Source organism: Octopus sinensis, linkage group LG22, assembly GCF_006345805.1.
Source record: "Octopus sinensis linkage group LG22, ASM634580v1, whole genome shotgun sequence".
NCBI classification, from domain to species: domain Eukaryota; kingdom Metazoa; phylum Mollusca; class Cephalopoda; order Octopoda; family Octopodidae; genus Octopus; species Octopus sinensis.
Genome location: NC_043018.1, coordinates 5769912 through 5793334, shown reverse-complemented (window position 1 = coordinate 5793334; position 23423 = coordinate 5769912). Strand labels below are relative to the sequence as shown.

The 23423-nt window shown below is 40.0% G+C and overlaps 2 protein-coding genes across 2 annotated transcripts in view; both read left to right on the top strand.

Annotated features, from left to right (window-relative positions):
* Nucleotides 1-59: 59 nt before the first annotated feature.
* LOC115223086 (eukaryotic translation initiation factor 3 subunit E-like) lies at nucleotides 60-691 on the top strand (the record flags this gene model as incomplete). The annotated part of the gene is made up of 1 exon (XM_029793500.2): nucleotides 60-691. A coding segment is annotated over one exon (513 nt), but the record flags the coding sequence as incomplete, so codon positions are not given.
* Nucleotides 692-6021: 5330 nt separating this feature from the next.
* LOC115223331 (heparanase) overlaps nucleotides 6022-23423 on the top strand; it is a 58099-nt gene continuing 40697 nt past the window's right edge. The window contains exons 1-3 of the mRNA XM_029793851.2: nucleotides 6022-6485; nucleotides 14097-14284; nucleotides 22119-22298. Coding sequence (XP_029649711.2) covers nucleotides 6265-6485; nucleotides 14097-14284; nucleotides 22119-22298 — 589 coding nt within the window. The 5' untranslated portion in view covers nucleotides 6022-6264. The remainder of the gene's footprint in view (nucleotides 6486-14096; nucleotides 14285-22118; nucleotides 22299-23423) is intronic.

The window sequence follows — 23423 nt, the reverse complement described above, 5'->3', positions numbered from 1 at the left end:
TTTTTTTGTTTTTGGTTGGTTTTTGTAATTAACAATTAATCTCTATTTTTTATTTATAGGTTCTCAAGGATTTGGTCAAAGTGATCCAACAAGAGAGTTATTCCTACAGAGACCCCATCACCGAATTTATTGAATGTCTCTATGTCAATTTTGATTTCGATGGTGCCCAGCATAAACTTCTTGAATGTGAATCTGTTCTTTGCTACGATTTCTTCTTGAGCAATCTCGTAAACGAGTTCATTGAGAACGCCCGTCTCCTCATCTTTGAGATTTTCTGTCGGATCCACGAATGCATCAGCATCAACATGCTGTCGCAGAAGCTGAACATGACACCCGATGCCGCTGAACAGTGGATTGTCAATTTGATCCGACATGCCCGACTCGATGCTAAAATAGACTCTAAACTAGGTCACGTTGTCATGGGAACAAAAGCCATTTCCCCTTACCAGCAAGTAATCGAGAAAACCAAAAATTTGAACTCTCGTTCCCACTTCCTTGCACTAAATATACATAAGAAACTAGGATTAAAAATCCCGGAATCCAGTACTCAGTGGGGACAGGATTATTATTAATATTTGAGAAAATGACGGATACTTAATATATTATCTACGTATCTGTCTGTCTATGTATCGATGTATCTATCTATCTATTTATATATATATATGGATACACGTGTGTGATACACACACATACATATATATATACATATATATACGAGTGTGTATGTGTACATATATAAATGTATATTTATCCACACATACAGCACAAATAAATATATATTAAACTGTAGATCTTCTTTTCCAAATTATTTTATTTTCTTTCTTTTACCTTTATCTCTGTTATCAATATATGTTGCAACTTTGATCATTGTGTTTATTATTGATCTTGACAGACAAGTCACCTATTAGAAGCTTGTAGAACCATGTACGACTATTTAAGAATTTTTATAATAAACATGTTGTTCTGGGTGTGATCTCACTGTGCAGCATGTTGTGTTGATGGGTTGTTAGAAAACTCGTCTCACGTGTTTTATTTTGGCTAAGTTTATACAATTTGATGCCCTTTCTAATGCCAAATCCTTTACCGAATGATCTGGATGTGCTTTTCAAAGAGGTAGCTATATCTTCGACATGACCAAGGAGGCCACACGACTCTATGTCTCTGCTCACTCGTCTGCCACTTTACAGAGCAAGAAAGACGAGTGACAGAGGCTGAAGATGTGCAGGAGAAAAGGAATATGAATATGATGATAGACACAAGATGGTACAGGAGGGGAGGGTGAGCGCAGAGCAGCATGGACACGAGTATAGTTCATTGTAGCCAAACACACACACATACATGCATGATTGGACTCTCCTGTTAGACGAGGGTCCAACAGTTTCTTACAGATGATTTGTTTATATTGATCAATTGTTTGTGTAGACATAAGCTCACTCTCTCCATCAGATCGACATTACCTGTACAGGTGCAACTGGATGCTACGTGCGAGATGTCAAAATGATGGCAGAGCAGCATGAAATGAAGTGCTTTGCTCAAGAACACAATGCAACGCCCGGTCTGGGAATCAAACCCAAAATCTCACAGTCGTGAGTGCAGCACCTTAACCAACAGCATTCGGCGCTGGAATAAGGAGTGGTTGGAGATCACGCGGTCGTTAGCCTCAAATCACCAGGCCTGATCAGCGTTTATGAGAGATGCAGTATTGAGGATGAATGAAGCCAGCTCAACCCACCCCGGGTGAATACTGTCAAGTCTAAAGTCTAAGTCTCTAACACCTTAACCACTAAGCCATGGTTATATATATATATATATACACACACACACATACTCTTGAGTGAAGAACATAGGCTCGAAATGTCAAAGATTTCGATTTTTCCTGAGTGTCAAACAATTACACCATGTCTGTTGCCTCACGTTTCTCTCTCTCTCTTTCTCTCTCTCTCTCTTGTGGTTTGGCATTATTTTGAAGCATATGTATGTGAGAGGGAAAGAATCTATATACTCACATGTATGATCAATTACAAATCTTATTGTTTTGTATTAATATTCTTTATGAATATTTGTATTATTCAAATATTTACATTAAATGAATTTTGTCACATCTGTTCGACTATAAACATTTTACTACTACTGCTGTGCTATATTTTCATAATTTTTTGATATATTACACTGAACTTAACTAACAAAGCAACAAAAAAATTCTGTGGGTTTCACAAGTGAACTCTGAGAACATCAGTTGCCTGCTGTTATTGTGATAACAAAGAAAACGGTAAATATCAGGCAAGATAGGTAGCGAGTGTGTGTGTATGTAAGGCAATTTAGGCAGCAGAAAGCCACAGATAGATTGTAAGTGCCCTGAGAGATATATGTATTTATTATCATTGTGTCAATTTTTTTCTGTGCAAAATAATATCAGCTGGTTGTGAGTTCTTGCTGAACGGTTTTTATTTCAGGTACTTCCATTTAGATGGTTTGTCTTCACTCTGACTGGTGTGCACCATCCACCCTTTATAATATTGGATGGCCATTATTAACTTTCCCGAATTCCTCCGCTCTTTCATGGGTCTTGTTTTTCTTCTTGTAGGATGTCCAAAAATCACCCTCCTCACCGAGCAAGCCAGCTTGTCTGGTTGCCTGTTTAGTTGCTGATGACCTGACCATGCAACAGGTTGTATTGGATTTTGTTGTTTCAGTGTTCTGTTCAGGATCATAAACCAATGGTTTCAATCCCTGGACATTGTGCCCCCAAGCAAGGCAGTTTATTTCACATGGCTTCAGCTATAATGAATATCAGGTGGGTGCTGGTACAGCCCTCTCTCCCTCTTGCTGTCAAATACTGGATGCTCTGCTGGTTCATGAGGGCATCTGTTTGCTCATAATTGCATAATCTAATTTTGGTAAACAATTAGCAAAAGTATGGCACCTGTTGAGAAGCTTACCTCCTATGTGGTCTCAGGTTCAGTCCTACTGAATCAGAAGAATTAAAATACATTTAAATATTACAAAGTTTAGCTGTGCTTTAAGTATGAAAAATGTAAGTATTTCTATACCTTTGGTATGTATAAAAAAAGAAGAGGTAGGAGTTTCCTGATGCACCATTTCACAGTTTGTTGATTGCTCCTCAGAGAAGGTTTTGTTTACTATGGAGACCAAGTATGCCTTCACACATTCATTTTGGTCATTTTTTTTGTATTGTTTTTTTAAGATCCCTGGAGTAATGTAACTTGATGGTGTGTAGCTTGGAGGTCAGGGAGATTCCTCTAGGTTGAGCTGCTATTTCTCAGCAGTTACAAATCAGGTACTATAGACATTTGGTTAGAATGGTGCAGGAAAGGGATCTTTTCGGTTTGACCGGCAGTTTTTAAAAATAATTTCCACGTAATTAAACACTCTTAAACTTTGTATACTGGTAGAATGTGTTTATAAAACATCTTTTTCTCTTGGCTTTATTGAGAAAATTCTATAGTTTGTAAGATATTTGTTGTTTTTCTGCAATTTCAACCAATCACTGACGTCTATTGAGGTGAAAACATTCTGTGCCGTATGAATATGTCCCTCATTTAAGAAATTGATTGGGTTTATTTACATTTCTGAAGAAAAAAAGATACCCTTCCCCCTAACACTAACTCTAACCCTAAAACAGACTGAAATGCAATAGATTGATACTAGGGTCATAATTATGGGTGACAATTTCATATGACATCGCTAGAAAAAACTGCCGTTCAAACCGAAAAGATCCAAACTTGATATTAACAGTATCAATTCTTCGGCGGAGGTAAAGAATACGTACACCACCCGTTTTCGGCGTAACGAAAACCCTAAACACCGGGTCTACGTATTCTTTACTTTCGCCAATCTTTCCAACTTCGGACGGTCTAATAAAAATTGTAAACGATGTTTCCCCGCTTTAACTTATTTTGTTTTAACGTGAGATAACAACTGAGGCTAGAAAAAGAGTTGTGGAAAGTCAATTTGGAAAGCAATGCTTGTCATCACCCCCAACCGTGGAAAAGAGTAAAGAAAAGTTAATATTTTTGAAGAAACATGCATTTTGCTTGCTGAACTTAAAAGAGTTCTTCGGAAACGCTCCACCAGTGTAGAGAATGGGAGAAGTTTCATCTGCGAATGTATGTTGTTTATCAAGAACTGGGACAATCGTCACCAACGGAGCCACAAGTGTTAAATCTAATTTTGTCTCAGTTTACAATGTTTTTAGTGGTTAATGTTTTTTTTTCTCGGTCACGAGTGGACAGTCATCGTAAATATGTAACTGAGGCAGTATATGACAAACTGAGAACTAAAGAGAAAGGCTGGGAAAGAAGAGATCACCAGAGTGAAGGAGTTGACTGAGAGAAAATGAAGACTGAACGGGAGTGATGAAAGATGGATCTTTTCTTTTTGAACGGCAGTTTTCAACACAATTTCTAGTTAACTAAACACTTTTAAACTTCGTAAACTGGTAGAATGTGTCAAAATAAAACATTTTTTTCTCTTAGCTTTCTTGAGAAAATTGTAATTTGTAAATTTAACGTAGTTTAATTTTTCGAATTTTAACCAATCGATCGCCTCTGTTGAGCTAAAATCATTTGCTGCGTTTAAAACAAACAACTGCCGTTCAAAAGGAAAAGATCACGAAAGATTAATTCAGAGAAAGAAAAAGAACAAAAGAGAATAACGGACACACGAATAAACAGCTAGAAAGAGAAGGCAGAGAGAAACCATAAGTGAGACAGAGAAGGATAGGACATAGAGGATTGGTTAGGTCAATGGACAGGGTGAAAGAGAAGGATGTGGAGAGGGAGATTAGACAAGCACATACTGAACTCTGGTTAGATCAACAGACAAGAGATTAATAGAGATGACGGATTTTATTAAATAGACAAAGGACAATGAAACAGAGAAGATATAGACAGGGAAAGAAAACAAAAGGATAAAGAGAGGGAGAGATTACACAAGCAGATGGAGATGGAGAGAAGTAAGTCAGGATAGCAATTAAGGCGGGAGGGAGCTGGCAGAAAGGTTAGCACGCCGGGCGAAATGCTTAGCGGTATTTCGTCTGCCGTTACGTGCTGAGTTCAAATTCCGCCGAGGTCGACTTTGCCTTTCATCCTTTCGGGGTCGATAAATTAAGTACCAATTACGCACTGGGGTCGATGTAATCGACTTAATACCAATGTTTGTCCCCTCTATGTTTAGCCTCCTGTGGGCAATAAGGAAATAGGATAGCAACGGGGGGAGGAAGTGAGAATTACACAGAGAGGGGAATGTCATTAGACAGATACAGAGAATGGAGATAGAGATAATTACAAAGAAAGGGTGAGAGAAGAAGGGACAGCGTCAGAGGAATAGAAAGAGAGAAAATTAGACGGGCAAACAGATAGAGAGAGGAGAAGAGATTAGACGGGTTGACAGACGACAAGAGAGCTGATTAGATTGAAAGAGAAAATAAGGGTTGCAGCAGAGAAAAGGGAGAGATAGAAAGAGCGAAGATGAGAATGAGAGAAATTAGACAGGCAGACAGATAAACAGAGTGAGAGAGATGGTTAGAGAGAAAGAGAAGTAAAGATCGAGACAGAGAAAAAAAGAGAGAAAGAGTTAACAGGGAAAGAGAGTTATTGGATTGATAGAGAGAGGAGAGAGATTAGATAGGCAGACAGGTAACAAGAGAGAGAGAGAGAGTGAGAGAAAAGATTAAACAGAGCGTAAGAGAGATTAGATAGGCAGACATAGAATGAGAGTACGAGAGAGAGTGGGGTTAGATAGGCAGGCAAAGAGACTGAGTGAGAGTGGGAGAGGGAGATTCGACAGGCAGGCAGAGAAAACGGGAGAGGGAGGTTAGATGGGCAGACAGTGGAAAGAGTGAGAGTAGGAAAGAGATTAGACAGGAAGACAGATAGAGTGAGACTGGGAGAGGGAGATTCGACAGGCAGGCAGAGAGAATGGGAGAGGGAGGTTAGATGGGCAGACAGTGGAAAGAGTGAGAGTATGAGAGAGATTAGACAGGAAGATAGATAGAGTGAGAGTGGGAGAGAACTGTGTCAGCGAATGTGAGATGAGAGAGAGAGAGAAAGAGTAATGTAACTACTTCCGATATTATTTCAGATTGTTTTGGGACGTTTTCCAAAGAAACATCTCTAGATAGACACAGGTTGACATTAGACGACAAGACACAGGTGGTGTCTTTTATTATTCACTACGTAGAATAATATACTACAACAGGTTACAACACGGTTATATCTTGGATAGAATCGGTCTTGGAATGAGATGTCTTTTATGCCGGACATCCTTCGTTTTGGTGTTGCTTTAGCATTTCTCACGTCTGCGATCCACTCCCAGGATGAGCAACATGTGCCTTACAGAACCTATCACACGTTTACCCTTAAATTGAAACTCGATTATCCTCTCCATACCCTTAATGACCGATTCCTGTCAGTAACATTGGATTCTGGTCTTCTGAGAGACAAATGGGCCCATTTCGATACCAGGTAAATATATAAATATTTATGCTTCTCTATGTTTGTTTAGATAAGTTTAACAAAATACACTTATTTACATACACAATTTTCTATGTGAATGCATGAATACGTTCACCACTCCTGCTTTTGTTTATCTGAATTTATATAGTCATATATATATATAATTAGAGAAGAACCACCTTTTATCAATTCAACAATGGAATAACAATGATATAATTAAATTATACCATATACAAAAAAATTAGATACACAATAAAAACATATACCAATAATTAAATAAAGTATTGGTATATCTATTATTTTTTCTATATGGTTTAATTTAATTATATCATTGTTATTTCATTGTTGAATTGATAAAAGGCGGTTCTTCTCTAATTAATATACATATATTGGCTAAACTGGCAAAATGATCATTCCTAAATACAACAATTATGAAATTTGATTTAGTATTACTAAATTGAATTTCCCCTGTAAGTTTGTAATTATATTCCCTAATATTATATATATATATATAAGGGAAGAAAAAGAAAATGTAGATAGCGAAGTTAATAAATGTTTATCAAAACAAATTACTCATCCCATACAGTTGTATAAACATTTATTAACTTCACTATTTCCATTTTTCTTCTTCCTATATATGAATACAAACTACATGGTTTATATATATATATAATACTTAATAATTAGGGTTCAGCAAAGATTTGCTTTACCACATACCGAAGTTTAGAAATAGCTAAGGTTTTGGCTGCTATTTCTAAACTTCTGTATGTGGTAAAGCAAAGTATTACTTAGGTTTACCGTGAAATGGTCCTTTTTTCATGCCGAATTTTACTTGGTGAAATTATTGATTACTTCTTAATTAATTAATTTTACCCTTTGTTATTATTGATATATATATATATATATATATATATATATATATATATATATACACGAATATATACCTATTATTTTAAAGAAATCGATCCCCCCAAAATATTAGGTATTGAACCGGTATTTCCTTGGATGACACCATCCCGTCATGAGGCTAACATAACCTCTGATCGAATTATATTTATATACACACTCTGTCGTGTGACCAATGGTTTCGCATACATACACGAAAAAATATTCTTATTTTGGTCGACTCATTCTTTTGTTACTACCAAGTTTCTGCTGGTGGTGCAATACAAGACGTGTGTGTAAAATAGAGTTTTGCGTGCTGCTCCGGATTTGTGTATTTCTACGAACGATCATATATATATATATATATAGAGAGAGAGAGATACGAGTGAGTGGACAAACAAAAGAAAGGTGCGCTTAACACCTTTGGTAGAAGTTATATTATTATTTAGAACTTTAATTTGGCTCCATGCAACTTTAAGTTTTGTAGGCTAGTCTCTGAAACTTACCCTGACGAGTGAAGTTCCTGTGACTGGCCCCACGAAACTTTAAATTGCATGAGGCCGAATCAATTATAGAAGGATGAACAGCAAAGAAAATGTTGGTAAGATATAAACTTAAAACACTGTATTTTTCATGATGTGAGTCGATCACATCTGTTTTCCATGCTGGCATCAGTTGGCCGGTTTGACCGGAGCTGGCCAGCTGGGAGTTGTCCAGATTCCAATTGTTTGTTGTTGCGTGGTTTCTACAGCTGGATGCCCTTCCTGATGTCAACCACTTAACAGAGAGTACTGGGTGCGTTTACACGATTATGATGTATATATTACATACCGTGGAGGCGCAATGGAGCAGTGGTTAGGGCAGCGAACTCGTGGTCGTAGGATCGCGGTTTCGATTCCCAGACCGGGCGTTGTGAGTGTTTATTGAGCGAAAACACCTAAAGCTCCACGAGGCTCCGGCAGGGTGGTGGTGGCGAACCCTGCTGTACTCTTTCGCCACAACTTTCTCTCACTCTTTCTTCTGCTCGCTTAGCCAGTGGGGTGGCGTCATTTGAAGGCTAAAACAATGCAAAGCGCATTGTGACCAGCGATGTGTAGCAACATCTGATAGCCTGGTCGATCACGGTGATCACAGTGATATTACATACCACGTGATGCGTATGGATGAGGGCAGCTGCGTAAAAAAGTGCTAATCTGTAACTGTGGAGGAAATTTGTTCAAACGTACCCAGAAAGAAGTGGGATGATGTGGTGAGAAAGGATCTGTAGATTCTGGGCCTCACTGAGGAAAATAACAAGGACCCAGGAGTTGTGGCGATTAGCTGCACTTGATAAGACGTGTTAAGCTAAGTAAAATCACTGTCGTTCATACATACAGGTATTTCCTTTACAGGTGCCGGTGCCATGCAAAAAGCACTCGAGTCGGTGCTGTGTAAACGCACCCAGTACTCTCTTTTAAGTGGTTGACATCAGGAAGGACATCCAGCTGTAGAAACATTTGCTCTAGCCTCATGTCTTTCTTAATGCCAACCACTTTACAAAGTGTATTGGACATTCTTTTCCGTGGCAACCACACTGGTGAGGTCACCAGGTACTTGCAAAACAAGATCCCTATCCCTCAACAGAGTGGGGTGTAGCATTGAGGGATATGAAAGTACGATAAAGGAACAGGGGGTCTTGTTAAAGAGGTGAGTACAGCCATAGCCAAAAGTTTGAAGAATTTCTTTAAAACATTAAAATTGTTATTCCCAAGTACAATTCTATTCAAATATATACAACGTAGAGCAGTGGTTCCCAAACTTTTTAGAGTCACAACCCACTATTTATCACACCAGTTTATGACAATCCACTTATAAGTCTTGAACTATCTCGATAGACAGCAGTTAATCAAAGCTAATGCGTAATTTTATAACTTTTTGCGATCCACTAAGATTCCGTTTGCGACTGTTTGCATCTGTGGGTCGTGACTCATAGTTTGGGAACCACTGATGTAGAGGTATATTTACCTAACAACAGATCCATTTCTTCAATTCTAACTTTCAGACCTATGTTCTAAACTTTTGGCCAAGTAATAATATATTGCAAATTGAATATAACTTTGGGTATTTAATATAAAAACTCTAGCTTTCAGACTTTAGTTCCAAACTTTTTGCCATGACTGTTCATGGCTTCCTTAGTAGCACTGGTAGGACCATCAGTGGGAGGTGTCATATTAAAGGTGGTGGCTATGTGTCAGGTTGTAGCATGATAGATAGGTGGATAGATGGTCTGTCTTGCTGTAGAAGAGAGACATGGCTACCCCAGTTGGAAAAAGAAAGAGGAGAGACAGAGAAGATGGTGAAAAAGATTTGTCAGGTGGTTCTCCTGAGTTACAAGGAGGTGCACATAAAGTGGTGCAAAGGGTTGAATAGGGTGGATGGGCAGGTCAGGTCCAGAGGATGTGAAAGGAAATAAGTTGGAGTAGAGTTTCTTCACCCGGATGCAATTCTTGTCACCAATCCTAGCCTCTTTATAATCTCCCAGTCTAACGAATAACAAACAACCCAGACATGGAACACACACACATACGTGGCATTTCTTTCAGTTAGTTTCTGCTTACCAAATCTACTCAGAAGGCCTTGGCTTGTATGGGACTAAAGTAGCAAATACTGAAATTCTCATGTGTAATCATGCTTGTACATACATGCATGCATGCATGCATGTATGTATGTATGCATGCATGCATGCATGCATCTATGTATGTGAAGGCTCATGGATCAGTGGTTAGAGCGTTGAGCTTACAATTGTGAGGTTGTGAGTTCGAATCCCGGACCGGGCTGCATGTTGTTTTCTTGAGCAAGACACTTTATTTCACATTGCTCCAGTTCACTCAGCTGCAGAAATGAGTTGCGATGTCACTGGTGCCAAGCTGTATCAGCCTTTGCCTTTCCCTTTGATAACATCAGTGGTGTGGAGAGGGGAAGCTGGTATGCATGGGCGACTGCCGGTCTTTCATAAACAACCTTGCCCAGACTTGTGCCTGGGAGGGTAACTTTCTAGGTGCAATCCCATGGTCAGTCATGACCAAAGGGGGCCTCAGCAGCAATGTATGTGTGTGTGTATGTATGTATGTATGTATGTATGTATGTATGCATGCATGCATGCACATACACATACACACACACACATGTATGTATATGTATCTTTTACCTTTTATCTTGTTTCAGTCATTAGACTGTGGCCATGCTAGGGCAATGCTTTGAAGAGTTTTTAGTTCAACAAATCAACCCCAGTATTTTTTTCAAGCATGTGGTACTTATTCTAGTCTCTTCAGGCAAGCCACTAAGTAATGGTGGTGGGGAAAAAATGCAGACATACACACACACACACATGCATACATGCTACAGGCTTCAGTTTTCATCTGCCAAATTCACTCATAAGGCTTTTGGTTGGCCTGTGGCTGTTGTAGAAACACTTGCCCAAGGTGCCACACAGTGGGACTGAACCCAGAACCATGTGGTTGGGGAGCAAGTTTCTTACCACACACAGCCATGCCTGTGCCTACATGTATATATCTAAAGACACACACATATTGTTTTAGTGATTGGACTGCAGCCAACCTGGGGGAACTGCCTCGAAGTGTTTCAGTTGAATAAAATCGACCCCAGTACTCACTATTTTTGAATCTGATACTTATTCTGTCAGTCTCTTTTGCTGAACTGCTAAGTTATTGGTAAGTAAACAAACCAACATTGGTTATCAAGCAGTGGTAGGGAAGAAGCACAATAATAGACACACACACATGTGCATGCACACATATAAACATTACTTATGTAACAAGAAACTGGGTTGCATCACCTGAAGAGGTGAGATGCACTGTAATTCATTATATAGTTTCCTACCCACGAGGGAGCAATGCAGGATGTGTTGAAACAATTGTTGTGATAAAGTTTCCAAGATACTCTATTATCTGCATCCGTTGTTTCCACTAATATATATATATATATATATATATATATATTACGGAGATGTATTTGCATAGCAAGTGATTTGATCTGAGATCGTGTGCTGAAACGAAATATATGTATATATATATATATATCATCATCATCATCATCATCATCGTTTAGCGTCCGCTTTCCATGCTAGCATGGGTTGGACGGGTCAACTGGGGTCTGTGAAGCTGGAAGGCTTCGTCAGGCCCAGTCAGATCTGGCAGTGTTTCTACGGCTGGATGCCCTTCCTAATGCCGACCACTCCGCGAGTGTAGTGGGTGTTTTTTACGTGCCACCTGCACAGGTGCCAGACAGAGCTGGCGAACGGCCACGAACGGATGGTGCTTTTACGTGTCACCGACACGGGGCCAGACAGAGCTGGCAAACGGCCACAAACGGATGGTGCTTTTACGTGCCACCGACACGGGGCCAGACAAAGCTGGCAAACGGCCACGAACGGACGGTGCTTTTACGTGTCACCGGCACGGGGCCAGGCGAGGCTGGCAACGAACACGAACGGATGGTGCTTTTACGTGCCACCGACACGGGGCCAGGCAGAGCTGGCAAACGGCCACGAGCGAATGGTGCTTTTACGTATCACTGGCACGGGTGCCAGACGAGGCTGACAGCGGACACGAACGGATGGGTCACTTAACCCCTGCTTTCTGATATATGATTTGATTTTGATTGTTCTCACTGGTTTTGCCGGGTCTTCTCACGTACAGCATACTTCCATAGGTCTCGGTCTCTGGTCATTTCCTTGGTGAGACCTAGAGTTCGAAGGTCGTGCTTCACCACCTCGACCCAGGTTTTCCTGGGTCTACCTCTTCCACAGGTCCCCTCAACTGCCAGGGTGTGGCACTTTTTCACACACCTATCTTCATCCATTCTCACCACATGACCATACCAGCGCAATCGTCTCTCTTGCACACATCTGATTCCTCTTAGGTCCAACTTTTCTCTCAAGGTACTTACACTCTGTCGACTATGAACACTGACATTACACATCCAACGGAGCATACTAGCTTCATTTCTCGCGAGCTTATGCATGTCCTCAGCAGTCACGGCCCATGTTTCACTGCCATGTAGCATGGCTGTTCGTACACATGCATCATACAGTCTGCCTTTTACTCTGAGCGAGAGGCCTTTAGTCACCAACAGAGGTAAGAGCTCCCTAAACTTTGCCCAGGCTATTCTTACTCTAGCTGTTACACTTTCAGCACACCCACCCCCACTACTGACTTGGTCACCAAGATAACGGAAGCTATCAACTACTTCTAGTTTTTCCCCCTGGAAAGTGACGGAAGTTGTTTTCTGCAGATTTTCAGAGGTTAATGCTCCCGAGCATCTGCCACATACAAAAACCATCTTCCTAGTTAGCCTTCCTATGACATTGCTGCACCTCTTATGTGTCCATAGCTTACACTTGGTGCATCTTATAGAGTTTCTACCTACACCTTTTCTACAGATCGAGCAGGGCCATCTACCTGAAGGCGTTTGTGATTTGTCTACCTTCCTACTTATTAGGACTTTGGTTTTAGCTAGGTTGACTCTAAGGCCCTTCGATTCTAAACCATGCTTCCACACCTGAAACTTCTTCTCCAGTTCTGATAATGACTCAGCAATTAGAGCAAGGTCATCAGCATAGAGGAGCTCCCAGGGGCATCCTGTCTTGAATTCCTCCGTTATTGCCTGGAGGACTATGATAAATAGGAGGGGGCTGAGGACTGAGCCTTGGTGGACCCCTACCTCTACCCGGAATTCTTCACTGTACTCATTGCCAACCCTCACCTTACTAGCAGCGTCCCTGTACATGGCTTGCACAGCTCTCACTAACCATTCATCTATTCCTAGTTTCCTCATTGACCACCAGATAAGGGATCGGGGGACCCTGTCGAAGGCTTTCTCCATGTCAACAAAAGCCAGGTACAGGGGCTTATCTTTGGCTAGGTATTTCTCCTGCAGCTGCCTTACCAGGAATATAGCATCAGTGGCACGAAACCAAACTGCATCTCATCTAAACTAACTCTCTCTCTAATTAGTTGGCTTATGACCCTCTCTGTAACCTTCATCACCTGATCCAACAGCTTGATACCTCTGTAATTATTTGTATCTAGGGCATCACCTTTACCTTTGTAGCAGTTGACTATTATGCTGCTACACCAGTCATTGGGTATGACTCCTTCATGTATCACCTGATTAACTATACAGGTGACTAGGCTATAGCCAACACTACCAGATATTTTGAGCATCTCTGCAGTGATGCCTGATGGGCCTGGGGCTTTCCCTGTCTTCATGCTTCTAATTGCCTTAGCTACTAAGGAACTATCAACCCTGATTGCTGGTCCCTCTGTTGGGTCAACGTTCGGCAGACTCTCTTTATCCCATTCATTTTCTTTATTCAGCAACCTTTCATAGTGGCGTTTCCAAGCCTCTCTCTTTGCATTCTCGTTTAGCGCAAGTGAACCATCTTCCATGCGAACACACTTCTCTCCCACCACATCACAATTCTCTCTCACACACTGTCTTGCAACGCGAAACACCTCCAGTCTTTGGTCCTCACGGCGCAGAACATTGGCAAATTTTTTCTTATCTGCTTCCCCTCTGGCTAGATAATACATATATATATATATATATATATATATATATATATATATATATATGTACACACAAACACTCACACGCACATAAATATACATATATTTATGCATATATACCTATACATTCATAAAAAGTTACTTTTTCTTTCCATCTTCTTTTCAGCTCGAAGAAATTGCTTACTCTCGCCAGAGGACTTTCACCTGCATATTTAAGAGTTGGTGGCACCTCTGCTGATTTCCTTATCTTCAGAGAAACTTCAGATGTGACAGAAAACATTGATTTTGCCAACAATAACAGTACCGAAAATGGTGGTTTGGATGGCGGCAAAATGGATCTCTTTAACATGACAAGTTTGTTGTTTTATCTATTTACTTGCACCTTTCACCCTCAAAATGTCATCATCATCCTCATTCTAATATCCACTTTTCTGTGCTCTCATGGGTTGGATAGAATTTTATTGAGGCAGCTTTTTCTGTAGCCAGATGCCCTTCTTATCACTGTCCCTCACCTTTACTCTTTTACTCTTTTCCTTGTTTCAGTCATTTGACTGCGGCCATGCTGGAGCACCACCTTTAGTCGAACAAATCGACCCTGGGACTTAGCCAAGTAATTATTCTATCGGTCTCTATTGCCGAACCGCTAAGTGACGGGGACATAAACACACCAGCATCGGTTGTCAAGCGATGTTGGGGGCACAAACACGGACACACAAACATACACACACATATATACGACAGGCTTCTTTCAGTTTCCGTCTACCAAATCCACTCACAAGGCTTTGGTCAGCCTGAGGCTGTTATAGTATAAGACACTTGCCCAAGATGCCACGCAGTGGGACTGAACCCGGAACCATGTGGTTGGTAAGCAAGCTACTTACCACACAGCCACTCCTGCGCCTATGTCAAATAAGGTAATATTTTGCCATGGATTTGCTTTCATCCTTTTAGGGTCGATAAAATAAGTACCAGTTGTGCACTGGGGTTGATGTAATTGACTTAGCCCCCCTCCCTTTGAAATTGCTGGCCTTATGCCTAAATTTGAAACCAATATTTTGCCATGACTGGACATGTTTCCGCAGAAGATTGGAAATCAAGAATTCTGCTTGTATGACGATGACACCTGCTTACAAATATCACTCAGTGTCTAAAACAAGGTGGCAGTAACACACATGCATACACACACACTCGCATTCACGCACACACATGCACAGGTGCAAGTGTAGCTGTCTGATAAGAAGCTTGCTTCCCAACCACATGGTTCCAGTTTCAGTCCCACTGCGTGGTACCTTGGGCAAGTGTTTTTTTACTTATAGCTTTGGGCTGACGAAAGCCTTGTGAGTGGATTTGATAGACAGAAACTGAAAGAAGTGCATCATAGTTAAGCCATTGCTTGGACCCTTTCAGGTGCTGCTGCTGTGGATCAGAGTAAACATGGGAGCAATAATGGCTATGAGGTGGTTCCACACTCCTCAGAAACTTGGAACTCCTTTACTAGGGCCCCACTAGCGGATGTAGGGGAAAATCATACCCAAGACAATACATGTATGTGTGTGTGTGTGTTATGTATGTATGTATGTATATATATATATATATATATATATATATATATATATATATATATATAAAGCAAAAAAACCAATCCATTCTTGTTGCTTCTTTCTCGTATATATATATATATATATATATATATATATATATATATAAAGTTAATCCAAACATGAAAACAAAGAGAAAACACAACAACGTGAGGACGTTGAACAAATATAGTATTATTGGACGCTCAGGAAGGAAGGAAAGAATGAGGGTTTAACGTTTTGAGCGGAGCTCTTCGTCAGAAACATAGGAAAAGGAAAGATCCAGAGAAGGGAAGACGGACGAAAAAAATCGCCAATGGTACACGCGCGGTCACATTTTATATATATTGTATTTTTGCCAAATAAACACATGAACTGTATATTCATTCTGAACTTATTTATTGTTGTTCTTATTGTAACTCATGTCCATTGTCCAGCAATCTTTCGTCACACATCTGTGACCTCTTCTGTCGTTGTGTGTGCTCTTGAACAGAATGGACCAAGTGAAGCAAAAGCACGCTCAAGGACAGAAAGCGTCGCTGAAGAATTCACAGATGTGTGACAAAAGATTTCTGAACAATGGACATAAATTAGAATAAGAACAATAATAAACACCATGATGTTTGAACATATATTTATATCCGCTGTAAGCTATGGACACATAAAAGGTACAGCAATATCAAAGAAAGGTTAAGTAATATTGGTGAGCTGGCAGAATCATTAGCACGCCGGACAAAATGCTTAATGGTATTTCGTCTGTCAATACGTTGATGTAATCGACTCATTCCCTCTCCCAAAATGGCTACCCTTGTGGAAAAATCTGGAACCATTATTACTATTATTATTATTATTATTATTATTATTATTATATTATTATTATTATTATTGATGTTATTATTAAGACGGTTAGCTGGCAAAATTGTTAGCATGCTACGTGAAGTGCTTAGAGGTATTTTGTCTGGCAGAAACGTTAGCACACCGGGCGAAATGCGTAGCCGTATTTCGTCTGCCGTTATGTTCTGTGTTCAAATTCCGCCAAGGTCGACTTTGCCTTTCATCCTTTCGGGGTCGATAAATTAAGTACCAGTTACGCACTGGGGTCGATGTAATCGACTTAATCCGTTTGTCTGTCCTTGTTTGTCCTCCTCTATGTTTAGCCCCTTGTGGGTAGTAAAGAAATAGGTATTTCGTCTGCCTCTACATTCTGAGTTCAAATTCCACCGAGGTCGACTTCACCTTCCATCCTTTTGGGGTCGATAAATTAAGTACCAGTTACGCACTGGGGTCGATGTAATCGACTTAATCCGTTTGTCTGTCCTTGTTTGTCCCCCTCTATGTTTAGCCCCTTGTGGGTAGTAAAGAAATAGGTATTTTGTCTGCCTCTACATTCTGAGTTCAAATTCCACCGAGGTCGACTTCACCTTCCATCCTTTTGGGGTCGATAAATTAAGTACCAGTTACGCACTGGGGTCGATGTAATCGACTTAATCCGTTTGTCTGTCCTTGTTTGTCCCCCTCTATGTTTAGCCCCTTGTGGGTAGTAAAGAAATAGGTATTTTGTCTGCCTCTACATTCTGAGTTCAAATTCCACCGAGGTCGACTTCACCTTCCATCCTTTTGGGGTCGATAAATTAAGTACCAGTGAAACTCTGGGGTTGATGTAATTGACTTAATCCCTTCCCCCAAATTTGAGGCCTTGTGCTTCCTATAGAAAGGATAGGACTGAACCTCAAACCACAAATTTGCACAATAAACTTCCTAACACAGGCTTGTCTATACCTGTGGAAATATTCTTCATAGAAAATGGGACAGGATGTTGCTCCTCGGTGGGTTAGAGTGCTCAAGTTTATAAATAGAGCTCATCAATTTAAGGAGTGTACAACAGGTTTGGTTTAGTAGACTAGATTAGTAAAATATGTGTGTGTGAGTTCACATGCATGTATATATGTGGGGGTTTTCTTTTCTGGTTGCTTAATAAGCAAGCTATTTGACACTGGATATTGATGAATTTTTCCCATAGCCCACCAAATTTAATTCTTAAACATACCACAAACACTAGTAATTTGCTCTCTGTCTGTCTGTCTGTCTCTCTCTCTTTTTCTATCTATCTATCTATTTATCTATCTATCTTTCTATCTATTTATCTGTCTGTCTGTCTGTCTATCTATCTATTTTAAGCCTTGAACCACTTTCAGCCAATCAAGAATTTTAAAATATATGTATTCATGCATTCATCATCATCATCATTTAACGTCCGTTCTCCATGCTAGCATGGGTTGGACGGTTCGAGCATGGAGAACGGACGTTAAACGATGATGATGATGATGATGATGATGATGAATGCATGAATACATATATTTTTAAATTCTTAATTTCCATTTATCTTATTTGTCCTATGGAATTTACACACACACATACACACATGTAAACATATGAGTGTGTGTGTGTTCAGACACATACGACACACACACACACACATTCATTTATGCGTGTGTGTGTGTGTGTATTTATATATATATATATATAATATATATATATATATATATATATATATATTCGCAAATGATTTTTTCTCGTGAATTATTTTCCTGTATTGAAATATACACACACACACATATACAGGGTGCAATGGGCAAATTGTTGCCATTTTATAATTTTAATTTTATGCATGTGCATTGTTTCTTTTTGATTTTGTCAACTACACAGTATAGTAGGGTCAGTTGGGCACCATGACATAATTGCTAGAAATTTGCAAACGACATACTGTATTGCTCAGCATTCATGCCAGAAGCTACAGTACGAACATTTCAAAGTGTTTGGGTGGTCAATCTGAGGATATGTACTGAGAATAATAAAAATCAAGCATCCCGTGAACATCATGGTGTTTGGAGTGATCACTAGTGATGGCGATATTATGCCTCCATTCATCTTCCCAAGCAGTCTCAGACTCAACATGAAGGCCTACATCAAGTGCCTGGAGGAGATAGTGCTGTTGTGGGTCAACAGGGTGACTGCTGGAAAACCCTATGTCTGGCAACATGCCACACAAGCAGGAGAACTCAGTCATCGCTGTCAGACAATTTCTGCAACCATATAACCCTTAACATATGGCCACCTAACTCCCCAGACTGCAACCCTCTTGATTATTTATTATGTGTGGGGTGCAGTTGAGCGAGGGACCAACAAAACTCCTTGTAAGACCAAAGATAAACGGAAGGCAAGGATTATGGCAGCATTCACGAAGGAGACTGTCCAGAAGAGTTGCAGAAGATTCTGAAGTCGTCTAGAGACTGTGGTTGAAGCCAGTAGCGATTTTATTGAATAAATTTCCTCTTTAGTATTTCAAGATTTATTTATGCAATTTTGGTAAAAAATATCTGTTAAAATGAAATGTCAATGTTATTTTCATTTTTGCGTAATTTAGACAACAATTCATTCATCGCACCCTGTATGTGTGTGTGTGGTGCATGTATATATACAAGCACATACATGTATGTGTGTGTATATCTACTACATATGTGGGAAATTCTGTCTGTGAGTGTGTTTGCAGAGTTGTTAGCTAACTCTTCCTATATTGTTTTATCGATTTTGATGAAACTTGACACGTGAGTACAACTCCTGTCTGGAAACCTCATGGCATACTTAGATTGTTGAAAAAAAAAATCGATAATAGGGCTCCTGGAAGGGATCCTTACATATAGCTAAGGGAAATAACCCAATCATTTTGCTAAATTATTTGGTAGAAATGAAATTGAGTATGCTTATTTCTTAGCATTTGAACTGTTAGAGTTATTTTCGCAATTTATCCAGTACAACCCTTAAACAAGTAAATAGTATTTTCCTAATCAATAGATCCACTTATTTCAGTTAGTGACTTATTTATGAATATACCAACAGTAGCACCCCTGAGGGTAATATTCTCTGGGGACACACAAAAGCCCTTTTCAGAGCTATTTACTTTGAATTGTTATTGTCTCATATCTGATTAGCCTTTTATTATGTAACATGCAGCACGATATAATTATACATACCTTATTAGTATTTCCTCCAATGTTCTATATACTCTGGGAACATATTAAAGCCCTTTTCGGGGCTACTTTATTTGAATTCTTACTATCGGGTAACTAATTTCATGTTATTATATAAATGATTTCACAATTTGGGTATTCAAAACTTATTGGGAATTTCTAAAAACAAGATCCTGTGTAAGCCAGTTCGGCATTCTCTGTAAATGCACAAAAACCGTTTTAAGGGTTACATATTTTGTATTGTTGTTATTGGACTAGCGAAACAGTTATGAGAACGAAACCAAGGGATAAGCCCCGCTTTCCTGGGAATTACCAGGTATGTCAGCTAGTATATATATATATATATATAGGGGTAAAATATGAAAAATCAATGAAAATGCACATTGTAAATAAAAAAAGGCTTTTTATGAAAGGTAATGACAAATATATACATTTAGATGGACTGAGGTAGTAATAAAAGTCATTAATTATGAGATGATTAAAAAGTCAGAAAACAAAGCATACCATGGTTTCCGCAAAGCTATTCATCACTTTGTATACACTGGCTAATAGATGTATAATAGGCTATATATTTATATATTTTTATATATATATATATATATATATATATATATTATATGTTATAGGCTTCAGAAATTCTGGTTTGGTGTCCAGCATGATGGAAGACCACTGCGAGTGAGGCACCGCTCAGCTTTTGTTTAAAGCAAGTCTCTAGGAGGTCACTCTGATATAAAAACTAGATGCACAGGGAATGATACTGGACATTATGGAGGACCCTTTTCTTGTACTTATGATCACGGCATTCCCACATTCCTGAGCCTTTGACCCATGTTGGCACTAGGTATCTTGTCTCTGAATCATGTCATCTGGATGGAGAGGGTCTCTGAGGTGTTGTGCAAGCCTTATTTGGACCTAAAATGTTGCACAGTTGTTGCTGATATTTTCCATGGATATTGCTGCTTGAGTGCACAATGTTCTTAATGGTCAGCGATGGTCTTGCCCTCTCAGAAGTGGACAGCCATGAAATATATACACGTGTATATGTATGTATGCACGTACTCTTACTCTTTTACTTGTTTCAATCATGTGACTGTGGCCATGCTGGAGCACTGCCTTTTAGTTGATCAAATCGACCCCAGGACTTATTCTTTGTAAGCCTAGTACTTATTTTATCGGTCTGTTTTTTGCCGAACCACTAAGTGACAGGGACATAAACACACCAGCATCGGTTGTCAAGTGATGTTGGGGGGACAAACACAGACACACAAACACGCACATACATATATATATATATATACATATATATGACGGGCTTCTTTCAGTTTCCGTCTACCAAATCCACTCACAAGGCTTTGGTCGGTCCGAGGCTATAGTAGAAGACACTTGCCCAAGGTGCTCCACAGTGGGACTGAACCCGGAACCATGTGGTTGGTAAGCAAGCTATTTACCACACAGCCACTCCTACACGTATATACTTTTATTCTTTTACTTGTTCCAGTTATTTGGCTGCAGCCATGCTGGAGCACTGTCTTGAAGGATTTTAGCTGAAATTGACACCAGGACTTACCTCTTAAGCCTAGTACTTACTCTGTCGGTCGTTTTTGCCAAACTACTAAGTTATGGGGATATAAACACACCAACAGTGGTTGTCAAGTGGTGATGGGGAAATACACACACTCACATATGACAGGCTTCTTCCAGTTTCCATCTACCAAATCCACACACAAGGTTTTAGTCAGCCCGAGGCTATTGGAGAAGACACTTGCCTAAGGGGCCACGCAGTAGGACTGAACCTGGAACCATGTGGTTGAGAAGCAAGCTTCTTACCACACAGCCATGCTGGAGCACTGCCTTGAAGAATTTTTAGTCGAATGTATTGACCTCAATACTTATATTTTTCAAGTCTGATACTTATTCTATTGGTCTCTTTTGCTGAACTGCTGAGTTACAGGGATATAAACACACCAGCACTGGTTGTCAAGCGATGGAGGTGGGGAACAAATACACACAAAAACACACACACATGCAGGAGTGGCTGTGTAGTAAGTAGCTTGCTTACCAACCACATGGTTCCGGGTTCAGTCCTACTGCGTGGCACCTTGGGCATGTGTCTTCTACTATAGCCTCGGGCCGACCAATGCCTTGTGAGTGGATTTAGTAGACGGAAACTGAAAGAAGACCGTCGTATATATGTATATATATATATATGCGTATGTGTGTTTGTCCTCCTAGCATTGCTTGAAAACCGATGCTGGTGTGTTTATGTCCCTGTTACTTAGCGGTTTGGCAAAAGAGACCGATAGAATAAGTACTGGGCTTACAAAGAATAAGTCCCAGGGTCGAGTTGCTCGATTAAAGGTGGTGCTCCAGCATGACCGCAGTCAAATGACTGAAACAAGTAAAAAGAGAAAAAAAGAGTAAAGAGATATATATACTGGGATTGCTTTGTTTGACTAAAATTCTTCTGGGCGATGCCCCAGCCTGGCCACAGTCTATTGACTGACACTAGTGAAAGACAAAAGATATAAATGAGACTTCTTTTTTTTTCGTGTTCTATTTATTTCATTTGAATATTTCTTGCAGCGTTCGACTGGACCTACTTGAACGACTTTGTACACTCGGTCCCTGGATGGGAGTTAATTTTTGATCTGAACTTACTACAGAGAACTAACAACTCTTGGGACCCTAACATCAATGCGTCAGAACTTCTGAAGCTATCTCAGAAGAAAGGGTTCCCTCTTGCAGGACTGGAACTTGGAAACGGTAAGTAATAATCACTGTCTTTAAATCATGTAAATTGTCTTCTTCTAAATTTACTCTGTTGTTGTTTAGCTCCAGGTCAGCTCAGATCCAGCAAACTTTACCTGGTACTCCATCAGTTACGACAAGAGGCCTCTAGTGCAGTGATTTTCAACCAGGGTTCCGCCAGTACAGTCCAGGGGTTCCGCAAGAAGTTACAAAACTGCTAAAATCGGCAGTAATTTTTAATTCTCCTGTGCAGATATATGTGCATAAGACTATTAAATTATTGCTCAGGGGTTCCTCGAGCCAGTGGAATATTTCCTTGGGGTTCCGCTCCAGCAAAAGGTTTGAAAAGCACTGCTCTAGTGGAATGGCCTGCTTGTGAAATTAATGTGCAAGTGTGTGAGCATTCCACAAAGATGTGTAACCTTAACTTAGTTCTCAGGGAGATTCAGTGTGGCATAGAATGTGACAAGGCTGGCCCTTTGAAATACAGGTACTACTCATTTTTGCCAGCTGAGCGGATTGGACGTGAAATAAAGAAACTTTCTCAGGGACACCAAGCACTGCCAGATATTGAACTCATGACCTTATGATCGTGAACTGAATACTGTAACCACTAAGCCATGTACCTTCCCGCAAACCTATGGTGATAGAAGTTCCACCTATGACTATTCAGCCCCCTTTTTTTTTTTTGCTTTGCTTTGTTTCTAATGAGTGGCTGTGTGGTAAGTAGCTCGCTAACCAACCACATGGTTCCGGGTTCAGTCCCACTGCGTGGCATCTTGGGCAAGTGTCTTCTGCTATAGCCCCGGGCCAACCAATGTCTTGTGAGTGGATTTGGTAGACGGAAACTGAAAGAAGCCTGTCGTATATATGTATATATATGTGTGTGTATGTGTTTGTATGTCTGTGTTTGTCCCCCTAACATTGCTTGACAACCGATGCTGGTGTGTTTACGTCCCCGTCACTTAGTGGTTTGGCAAAAGAGACCGATAGAATAAGTACTGGGCTTACAAAGAATAAGTCCCGGGGGTCGATTTGCTCGACTAAAGACAGTGCTCCAGCATGGCCGCAGTCAAATGACTGAAACAAGTAAAAGAGTAAGACTGCATTTTTCAATCTATCCTTGTTTTTGGAAGGTTG